We start from the raw sequence: 11,934 nt of genomic DNA on the forward strand, positions 1-11,934 counted from the left end.
CTCAGATTTGTTTAAAGCTGTGGAATGTTTAGGAAGAGCCAGGTGCTGACTGAGATCTCTTTGACTAGAGAACAGTCTAGTGTTTAGATTGTAATGTATAAAACTCACGTAAACATATAGTTTTGATAGAATAGTATGCATAGAGACATAAAAGATATTTGGCAACCATAAAGACATGTATAAACACATTTCCATAATGATTTTGCCATGAGAAAAGTATAGGGTACGAATTCCATATGGAATTATCCTCATATGCCTCCATTGTATGAAGTGTGGCATGACGGAACTGGAACTAAAAATGTGTTTAGGCAAAATTGCAGAATATACTGAATTATCAGTTGTAGGGAGGTTATTCACTAACAATTTTCCTATATGTCTATTATTTTATATAGATGCATTTTAGTAAAGCAGCTTCTACTTTCAATGATCCATTGTAATGTCGGAAACCTTGTTGCTAACATTAGATAGTTAATTATCTGGATACTTATTTTCATAGATTTACTTGGCTCTCTGTTAATGAATTACAGGGTTAAGGGATTGCCACAAAGCCCACAGTACAGACGCTGTTGTCTTTGTGTACATATGTGGTTGCTCGCAGAAACAGCTCACATTATTTTCAAGTGTACGTTCTCTCTGACTCACCATGGTCGTGAAGAAAGTTTCCAGAGGAATATTTGTCAGTTGTTGTTAACCATCTTTTCCTCACTCAATTAAGACAGTATAGGAAATCCAAGATATACAAAGACTTCGAATCTGGGGAGATGAATCAGTGGGTAAAGCATGAGTATCTGAGTTCAAATCCCAGACCCCATGCAGGAAGTAGGCATGATGATGATGCACATAACCGTAATCCATCATTTTGCTGGGGATATGGGAGGCAGAGACAGGAGAATCCTGGGAAGCTCATGGACCAGCTACCCTGATAAACATAGCAGCAAACAAGGGACTTGGGGCAAAAACGCAGAGGCGAGGACCAGTTCCAGCTGTTGCCTTCTTACCTTCACATGTGGGCGTGGCACACGCGTGTCTACACTAAACACATACACATGGACATCTCACACCCACACACAGACAACAAAAGCTTAACACGATGCCGTTATAATTCAGTGGCAGGACTGATGGGAGATGTCATTCTGTAAATATGTTTCTCGTATTGGTTAATGAATAAAGCACTGTTGGCCAATAGGAAAGTAAGATAGGCGGGACTAGGAGACTAGGAGGAGAGAGGAAGTGGTAGGGAGGAGATCCAAGTAAGATAAGACCACATGGAAGTACTTAGATTAATATAAATGGGTTAATATTTAAGACAGAGAGAGCCGATAAGAAACTAGTAACTTGCCAACAGCATTATATCTAATACAGGGTCTCTGTGTTATATGGGGCTGGTGTGGCGGCGGTGGGTCCAGGCAGGCCGAAAAACCTTACTCATAAAACAGGACAGTTGCCTGGAGTATGCAAAGTCTTGGGTTCATTTCCCAGCATCACCAAGATGAAAATAAATAATCAAGACTGCAGAGTAAATAAAGAACAATATCAACCAACAATGTAGTGATAAAGTACAATAAATTGTCCTTTTCGTATTTCATCTTCTGGTGGTTAAAAAAACCAAAACGATACTGATGTCAAAAGACATCTTCTCTACTGGGAAACTCATTACACTGTAATGCATTGACATAGCAGTTAATTCTACAGAGACTTTTCACCATAACAAAGGGAATTGCTTCTACTTGGGTGATAGTCTTTTTAATGTTTTGGTTATAACCGTTTATAAGTTGGAAGTCAGTATTTTTCAGTACTTCTTTTATACTGATGATTTTTCAGTCATACAAAGTTATACCACAGACATTTTAAGTGGGCTTTGCACACAAAGCTGGCTGGTAGAATTTTGCAAAGAATGTTGGGGATGGGGAGATGGTCCATTGGTTAAAATGCATGCAGTACAAGCTTGGGACCTGGGGTTCTGATCCCCAGAAGCCATGCAGCACTGAGTGGGCATAGTGGTTTGCCTGTAATTCCAGCCCTGGACGTGGCTCCTCAGTTCCCAAGTTCAGCTGGCTAACAGAGCCAGCCTTACCAATGGCTCTGGGTTTGATTGAGAGAGGCCCTGCTTCTTGGGAGAACAGTCAAGGATGATCCCTATTACCAACCTCAGTTCTCCACGTGACTGTCTACACATGCATGCACACCCAGTCAGACACACAGGCACCCACACACATCCAAAAATGTGGACGCATAGTGCAGACACCACACCCAAGAGAGAGAATGGCAGAGTCAGAAACAGCTCACAATAGCAAGCGAGTGAGCACGCAGATCATGAAAGTAGGAAAACCAGGTCTTGTGTTCTGGTGTGTCACTAGCTAGGTAGGTATTTTCTGACACCGCTTTTGGACTGTGCTTAGACTTTGATTACTGATTTTGAACACTGCTTGCCATGGACTGAAAAATTGATCACTTTGGTTATCCCCCTACCACATACATGTTAAACTGGCAGTCATATGTGCTCAGGTTGAAGGAGTCATTGTGTACTTCTGTCAGTAGAGTTACTGTATTAATTGGAGTATTACTATGTTCCTGTTATGTATTAGAACCACTCAACAGCTCTATTTAATGCCAGCTACTGTTGCCAGAATTCTTTGAGCCAATAGTCTTTGAGCTACCAGCCCTTTCAGGGCGCGGTCTCAGAGGCTATTTGTAGACCCTCTCTTGGGTGGTGAGCTAAGGGCAGAAGACCTCGGTGGTTCTCTGCCTTTGTCATTTAAGAGTGATTTCCCCAATAAACACATGACTTCCCTTTATCCAGGCATTCGTGGACTCTATTACAATTGTCCATTATGAGCTACCGTTTCTGTTTTAGAATTTTTGGTGCACTGCTTCACTTGATTGTTTCCGGGTAAATTGTAAATACCATGGTGACAAAATCAACAATTAAAAAAAAAAACAAACAAGCAAAACACACACACACACACACAAATCCCCTCACTAAATTCCTGGCATTTTTAGGAGTTGGTTGATAAATAAATTGATAAAATTATATTAATAACTATAAACTTGTTGGCTCATCCTAGAGTAGTGGTCCTGGTGAAGAATTACATAATGTTTTGCATGGCAGCCATCTTTTTCAGTTATGTATTGATTGCGGGTTGAGTGAAGACGGGATTAAGACATTTAGTCAGTTGCAACAGTTAAGGTATTGAGCATCATCTGAGATTGATAAGAGCTAGAAATTGATGATCCTACAGCTGATTCAGGCATGCTGTTTATCGCCTTTAGCGTAGTTTACTTAAAGCATGCTAGTCTTGTTATATCCTATGTTGGGATCATGACATTTCAATATTTGTACTTGGAAAAGTTCTTATGTTTATAACTTGTAGTGATTTTTTACATTTTTTTATATAAACAAAACACTCAAATAGAATTTTTCAACAGAATTCTAAAAGATAGTTTTATTTAGCCCCAGAAAATTTCAAAAATGTGATACAACACCAGGCTATTGAATATTGTCATCTTTGAATAAGATCAAAACTGACACAGCTTATGCTTTCGTTTTTATTTTTAAAACAGTCTTATGTTACATACGAATCCCAGTTCTCTGTCCATCCTGTCTTCCCACTCCCCATACCATCTCCACCCCACCCCCAATCCCCTTCTCAGAGAGGGTGAGGCCTCCCATAGAGAATCATCGAAGTCTGTCACCTCATGTGGGGCAGGACCGAACCGCCGGCCCCCTCTCCCCCCATCTGGGTTGAGTTGAGCAAGGCATCCCTCCATAGAGAATGGGCTCCAGAAAGCCAGTTCATGTAGTAGCGATAAATACAGGTTCCACTGCCAGTGGCCCATCGGCTGACTATGCAAGCCCCCAACTGTCACCCACGTTCAGGGGCCCTATTCCTGTGCTCGTTCCCCCGCTGTCTGGAGTCAGTGAGCTCCCTTGCTGTTTCTGTGGGTTTCGCCAGCGTGGACTTGACCCTTGCTCAGATTGTCGCTCCTCCCTCTCTACAGCTGGACTCCAGGAGTCCATCCCAGTGCTTAGCTGTGGGAGTCTGCTTTTGCTGCCATCAGCTACTAGATGCAGGCTCTATGATGCTGATTAAGGTAGTCATCAATCTGATTATACTCTGCACTGTTGCTTACATTCTTCTTCGCCATGGTCGTCCTTGTGGATCCCTGGGAATTTCCCCGTAGCCCCTTAACGGCTCCCTCTAACAAGTCGTCTCTTTCCTTGCTGTCCTTCCCCCAACTTGACCTTCCCGATCCCTCACGTGCTCTTCCATCCCTTTCAGAAGGTGAGGTAATGTCCTTCAGTACGAGACTGATCATAGTAGATGGGGTAAAAATACAGCGACGGAGAACACGTAAGGAGCATTTGTGAGTGTGTGAGTGTGTGTTGATTGCCCTTCTCACTTTTTGAAACAGGGTCTGTCTTTGAACCTGTAGTCCATCAACTCTGCTAGCATGGCTGGCCAGAGCCAAAGGATTCTCCACTCATCACCCAGTACAGGTGCACAAAGTGATGCTCCGCTTTTTACAGGGTTCGGGGATTCGAACTCATGTTCTACAGCTTGTGCAGCAAGCAGTTTATTGACTGGCACATCTCCCCAGCCCTGGAGAGCATCTTTTAGTTCAAAATTAAAGTTGATTTTTAATACCCTGTTATATTAAATTAGTAGGAAATATCTCCAGTTTTTTATGTGATAGAAATGTGTTCCTTTAAATGTTTTCTTTTACAGTTTTTCATTTTATGTGTGCATGTGCATACAAAAGCATACACGTAGAAGTCATAAGACAGCTTCCAGGAAATAGGTGGCCTTCTTTTCTTCCCCATGTGCACCCTGGGGATTAATCTCATCGGGTCATCAGGTTTAGCTAACAGCTCCTTCATCTGCTGAGCCATCTTGTCAACCCAGAACCCTCTTTTGTAAAATAATCTTCTGGTGTATGAGCCTAGCTTGTATGGATTAAAAATGATTTCTGTATTGTGGAATTGTGATGGATTAGAACACACACACACACACACACACACACACACACACACACACACACACACACGAATGAGAATCTCCCTGTATAGTTTTGGCTGGCTTAGAACTTGTTATGAAGACGGCTGGGATCAGACTCAATCATCCTCCTGCCTGTGCCCCTGGAGTGCTGGAATTACAGGCATGCTCTCCCACATCTGGCTTAAGAATATATTTAATGTTAGAGATGGCATTTTTCTTACCAATCCTTTAGGAATTTTTTTTTCTGAGGTGCTATTTATTGGTAATAACATATGATTTGACTGTATAGCTAATAAAAAACAAGGTGTCCTGTAAATCTGCAGTTAGCACTAGTATCCGCTAGATGGAGACATTGTATACTTGAGGTTTAAAAAGGTTTCAGGATGGTATGGTGGTTTAATATTTACCTGTGATGTTTAGAATGAGCATGTCTTTTAAAGTATAGATCGTGTTTTACCTTTTTCACTACATGTATTTCAGAAATAAACTCTTTCCTTATTGGAAAATGAGAAAAGATAAATATGCAAGCATTCCATGAGCAATTAATGTCTTTCAAATACAAGGGCAGTTGAGGGAAAATGAACATTATTTGTGAATAACTGCTTGAAGTACATACACTTCTGGCTTCCCAGAAGCCGTTATTTCCTAATCCATTGCCCACTCCGGATAAATGTGCCACTGAAACTGCATGGAAACCGGCAGGGTGGCCTGAATGGCCACAAGCTACAGGTCTGTTGACGGGCCCTTTATCAACTCAGAAGTCTGTGGCATGTACTTTTCTCCTGTCAGTCGGTTACTTAAGGGAAGTGGGTGATTTCTAGTGAACCAGAATGTGTTTTTCTGAAGAAAATAATCCTTATGTCTACATAGTTCTGTAGAAGCAATCAGCCAGTAGCAATGTCCTTATGGGTACACCTTTATATATTTTGATAGTAAGATGGACAAGTTAGGCCCTCCACTTCGAACTGGAAGACGTGTGCAAAGGTTTTATGGCAGTGACAAAAAGTCAGACAGTGCCTTCAAAAGACATGAGTTATTACCCATTTACAAGTAAGTATCGATGGCGCAGCTTCCGTGGTCTTTACCAGACGTCTCCTGCAGGCTTTATAATATAGAACACTATAATTTTTTTAACCTTTTATGTAAAAGTAACCTTAATTATTTTAAATCATTTAAGTGCTAACTGGCCTTTCAAACCTTAAGATATTTTTATTATCATTAAGGGTTTCTATTCAAATTAACATTGATCATGCCTTTTATCCTATTGATAATTTTAGAAGATATTGTAGCAGTCAAGTTCAACAATTACTTTTGTGAATGCTAAGTATTTTAGGAGTAGCAGCCTTATAAAGAAGTGTATAGGGCAGATTACATAGTGAAGCAGATGATGAACTATAGCTAAAGGAAAAAATATCCTGGGAAAGCAGCCAAATGATTTCTAATCCTTACGTAGTTGTTTGAAAATTCCATGTGACACACAGGAGGAATGTAACTGCTAGATACCTGTCTCTTCTGGCCGCTGGCCAACAAGACTGGCAATCACAGTCATTTTGGAAACACTAGCACGAGATTTCGGGATTCACAGATCTGGGCTTCAATATCTATCAAATTCAGTCTATCATTCTTAAATGATAAAATTAGGATTTAACAAATGAATAAACAGTTACAAATTTAAAAATATTAGTGAGGTTAACAGTGTATCCTGTTTATTCACCAGGAAAGATAGTGATAAATTCAAGTAGGCATGCAATGAAACAGTTACAGGAGAATATTCTAGCATAGCATGGCTGCTTCTAAGTGGTGATCATTAGTAGAGGGGAAACATTGTTTTACTGAGCCTTGAATTGATGCAGATATCAGGGGAAATGGTTTAGGAAAAAGATGAGTGTAATTCATAATCAGTCTACTTCTTTTTATATGTTTGAAATATAGCACATTGAGCTCACATATAGACTTAGGGTAAATATTTCCAGGAAGAAAATGTTTTGAATATGTGAACAGCATGTTAAGAATTGATCAATTATTTCATAATGGCTCTTGATAGTCAGATTTCATCTCTTAGAAGATATTAGAAAAACAGTAGGCCCATAATGCCATAACTATTTAGGTTGATGATCTCAAAATATAGATGATATTCAAGGTATCAAGCTATGTACCTTAGGCACATTATATGAAGGTAATAATATGCCTGGCAGTACTTGTAGAGCTTTTAAAAATGCAAAGGAAAGAAACTATATTTGAACAACACCCTTGGACGGTTTTCTTTATATAGAGATGAACTTAGAAAGGCACGATTCCAGTTCCACTTTACAAAGCTAGAATAGAATAAGCCTCACACTCATCAGTGCACTGAAAGTGTTTCTGTGCTTGTTGGAGAAGTAATTACTCAGCAACCATTCTGCATTGTGGCATTGTGTATTGAATATAGGATCTGTAGTTACTATCCATTAAATACTAATCTGTCCACATAATAGCATTACAACTTACATGGTCTGTAAACACAGGTTCTCCAAGCTGGACATATGGTACAATGTATTTATGTAATATCTCAAAAACAAAATGTCAACATGGAATGGGATACCATCTTCATACTTAGTATGCTGAGTATTTGGAGAATAGTTATTGCATGCATAATAGTAGTTATCCAGCCTCTTAGGGATGCTTCCAACCTTACCACATAAGGATGTAGAGTAGGAAGAATTTCAGCCAAAGATTGGGAACTGCTAAAGAATTTTTCAAGTTTTTTTCCTTTTATATTACAAAATTGCTTTTTTGCAAAACGTGCTTAGTCCTTAAAGAAGAGGAGGGGCTAATGCATTATTGGCTCTGAGTGCTGAATTGTAGTACCCTGCTTCACTCACCACGGGCTTCGTTCCCCTTTTAACTCGTCTGTAACACGAGATTGTTTATTAGAATTCAATAAACTTCTTTATGCAAAACAAATGTATTTAGTATGTAGTAGTAAATATTAATGGTGCTGGAGAGATGACTCAGCAGTTAAGAGCACTGGCTGCTCTTCCAGAGGACTTGGGTTCAATTCCCAGCACCCACATGACAGCTCACAACTGCCTGTAACTCCAGTTCCAGGGGGTCTGACACCCTCACACAGACACACATGCAGGCAGACCCCCATGCAAAGTTTTAATAAGTCAACATGTAGCAGTATCAATAGTATAATCAGCATGCTGCACTTTTATATGGGTTTATATCTGAAAACCTTTTTGTAATGTGTATGATCAGTTTACCAATGAGGAAACTCAAGTTATCGTTATCATTCTGTTGTTACAAAGTCCTTTGGTAACAGTAGAATTTTAATCTAACCTTACATCAGTCTCATAGCCTCCCCTGTTAATATTATAACTATAATATTAACTATAATATATACTACATAATATGTACCATAATATTAACTGCATCTAATATAATTAAAGGTTCGGAAATGGGAATTCAAAGTAACGAGTCTTACGTCAGATGTTTCAGTCTGTGCAGTCGGTGAAATTCAATCCATATTTTTTTAGTTATTCTAAGAAATTTCATAAAAATGAATATTATCATTTAAAATAACTAGCAAATTTTATTGTTTAAACCATATATCGTGTATTCTTAGGCTAGCAATAATACTTGTTTAATGTTTGCTTAGGAGTTTTCCATAAACGGTTAACAGTGTCCATATTTTGAGCAATTGAAAAAGAGGCTTTTTAACTCGGCTTCAAAATGAAATTTTCTATGAGGCATAAGTAACACTTTGATCTATGTTATATTTTAAGAAGGCAATGGTATATAATGTAGCATTAATATTGACTAATACTACTTGTTTTCAGACTAGAAATACTGCTTGGAATTTATACTTTTGGACTTCTCTACAGCCTGTTTTCCTACTGATGCAAAAATATCAAGATACATCCATTTCAATACATTTTTTAAAATCATGTTACCACTTTCTCTTCCAGAGCTAACATTAAATCTCGAAATACTACACCTCCTAGCTTGGCAAGAAATTCTGTGGCAGGTGTGCTTACCAACAAAAGAAAAACTTTCACTGACAGTTATGTAGCCAGGTATGTTTAGCTTGCTAACCTAATAATTACAATAAAAAATAATATATGTAGTCAAGTTCTATACACAAAAATAGATAATATGCTATGTATGATCTAGTTTTTTTTCTTTATTGTGGAACTCAAGTGTGGCATTCATACAGACAAATAGAATAACAAGGGTGAACAAAAGAAAATCTCTTGGCACAAAACACATAGTTAGACAGTGTGGTAGTGACCACAGGCACAAAACACATAGTTAGACAGTGTGGTAGTGACCACACTTGCTTGCTCCAGTTGGAGCAATTGTGTGTCAGATTTAGTAGTGCCTAGTAAAGCTGACGTTTTAGTATTACATGATATGTTTACTAATGGGTGTACATGATGAGTAAATGATTTCTTTACATTTTGCATTAATCCTTATATATTTCACTGGCAAAAGCTGGTAATTTTTTCTTTGCTACTCACCCTTGATTAACATACACCCTAATTCATTTAATACTGTGCTTGTGGTTTGCAAGGGTTATACCACACTTTAATTTACTCTCAGTACCTAACTGTGTGTCTCCTCCACGCAGAGGACTTCAGTGATTGTACAAACTGTCCCTCCTGGGGTACAGTCGGAGGAGCTACCCAGTATTAAAACACACAAGATGATGCTGCTCGTAGCCTTCTGCCTTTACCTCCCTTCATCTGGAATTACAGGGGTGTTCCACTGTGTATGGCCCAGAGACTGTGTTATAATTTGAACTAGAGGAATATTAAAATTCACATTAAGATTTTAGTTTCTGTATATTAATTACTCCCTGTTCTTGACGGGGTCATGGTACTAACTACTACTGTGAGGGAGATTGACTTGGGCTCTTCTTTCTCTACTTCTGTAGGCCAGATGGAGACTACACATCTTCAATTAATGGTGGGAACATTAAAGGCATTGAGGGAAATTCATCTGGACACTTACCAAAATTCTGCCATGAGTGTGGGACGAAATACCCTGTTGAGTGGGCAAAGTTCTGCTGTGAATGTGGCATTCGAAGAATGATTCTGTGAGCAGAGTCCCAAGAGCTAAGGGGCCGGGCTCAGAATCTGATAGCCATTGCTGCTTTCACACTCGGGCCACCTGCTTTAGCTATGCAGTGCTAAAGCTATGGCGACACCTTTTTCTTTGGCTGCATAATGCGTTTGTAAATATGTTTGTGTATGTATGTATGTATCTATTTTCTGTATATAATAAATTGTCTCCTCCAGCCTGTGCCATTCGAAGAAGTACTTAAGTAGATGTCAAATACAAGTTGGCGTGAGGTCATTGTCTTAGGTGTAGCTCTTCAGTACTTGCAGAAGCATTCCCACTCCAGAGACGAGCCTGTAGGACAATGAAGCTTTAGGATGATCACATCTCTGAACAAGAACTCAGAGTAGATGCTGACCCTGGTGCCCACCACCAGTAGCCCCGTAGGGGAATGGGGTGCTGGAGATTCTGTTATTGAAGAGAATCTGGGTTAGTCATTGCCAGATGACACAAGGTCATTTTCCCAGCTGAACTCTTGAGCAACTAGTGTTGAATTCCTAAACGATGATGAAAAGGAAAATCTGATGTCCATGTTGCCAGTAACTTCATGGATTACTATAACCTAATTAAATGATTAAACATGTAATCCTCATTCTGTGAACATATAATTATGCTATCTCCTTTTCAGAAATAACTGACCATATAAATGTATTTTACTCTGCTTATAACTGAATGATTAGTTTACCTCCATCTCATTTGGACACATTTTCTCTGCATTTCCACTTATGTGCGGAGATTTTATTTTTTCTTCTTGTGGCATAACTCCTTTGAAGAGTAGTTTTAGTTTACTACTACAGTCTTTGCAGTATTAAATATATAATTTAAGGTACACTTTTCTTTCGTAAATCTTACATGTTTAAAAATTTTATTTCTATATATGTATGTTTATAGGAAATTAATGCATCTTAAGTCAACCTTTCCAATAAATAATAATTGTGGTACTCATTAATTCTTAGCATGCAGGCTAAGCTGTTTCTTAGTTCCTCATGGTTCATATAGTTACAAATACATTGGGAGAATATCTAGATTTTACTACTCACAGTTTCTTTAGTGCTCACTGTTGAAATACCATATATATTACAGAGAAAATGCACTGAAATGTTTTGAATAACCGTCTTTACACAAGCACAGCTACAGTGTAGTTCTATTTGACTTGACTAGAGTACGTTTGGATCATCCTCACTTTGACTAGAACAGAACTCACTGGCAGGCCGCTTTGGCAGTGTGTTCCACAGTTACAGTAATGGCTGTTCATTCTGAACTTTACCATATAAAGGTACCAATAATATGTTGTGCTTGTATTCCCTACCTTATTGTGTGTTGTTTCAGATTAAGAATGGATGTAGAAATCCATTGCGTAGGATTTTCATTTCTGAAATGTATTTACTTCTTGCTTTCTGTTTTAATTTGTGAAGGGGTTTTAAACGTGTAATGGTGTCGTTTTGTTCACCTCATGCTTCCTTTTAGATTTTCCCCGTGTTCTATTTGATCACACTGATAAACAAATTCGAAACTAGTCATCGTGAACAAGCAGTAATTAATTTAGAAGGCTAATTTAAGAATACAATGTAGGTTTTCATTTTAGTAATTCCTTTTCTGTTTAAGTGGTCATAAATATATAAAGAACTTTTAATTCATCAAATCATCCTCATCTAGGAGTGAGCACTATTTCTTTTAATTGTATTTTTAACTCATGTGGTCTTTTATTCTACTTAAAGAATGGCTAGATAAATCGGTTTTAAGTCAACAGATGTGTTTATTGAATTCTACAGTAGCAAGTGTTAAAAAAAAATTACTACCAAGAGATGTTTGTCACTGACTTCTATAGTAGCAA

At 38.5% G+C, this 11,934-nt stretch overlaps 1 protein-coding gene across 1 annotated transcript in view; it reads left to right on the forward strand.

The window, feature by feature from the left end:
• Positions 1–10,137, forward strand: part of Zc2hc1a (zinc finger C2HC-type containing 1A) — a 29,706-nt gene extending 19,569 nt beyond the window's left edge. The window contains exons 8-9 of the mRNA XM_051196639.1: positions 8,948–9,055; positions 9,916–10,137. Of these exons, the coding sequence (XP_051052596.1) occupies positions 8,948–9,055; positions 9,916–10,081 (274 nt within the window). The 3' untranslated portion in view covers positions 10,082–10,137. The remainder of the gene's footprint in view (positions 1–8,947; positions 9,056–9,915) is intronic.
• The last annotated feature ends 1,797 nt before the right edge of the window (positions 10,138–11,934 follow it).

The sequence above is a fragment of the Phodopus roborovskii genome, unplaced genomic scaffold, assembly GCF_943737965.1.
Source record: "Phodopus roborovskii unplaced genomic scaffold, PHOROB, whole genome shotgun sequence".
Lineage (NCBI taxonomy): Eukaryota > Metazoa > Chordata > Mammalia > Rodentia > Cricetidae > Phodopus > Phodopus roborovskii.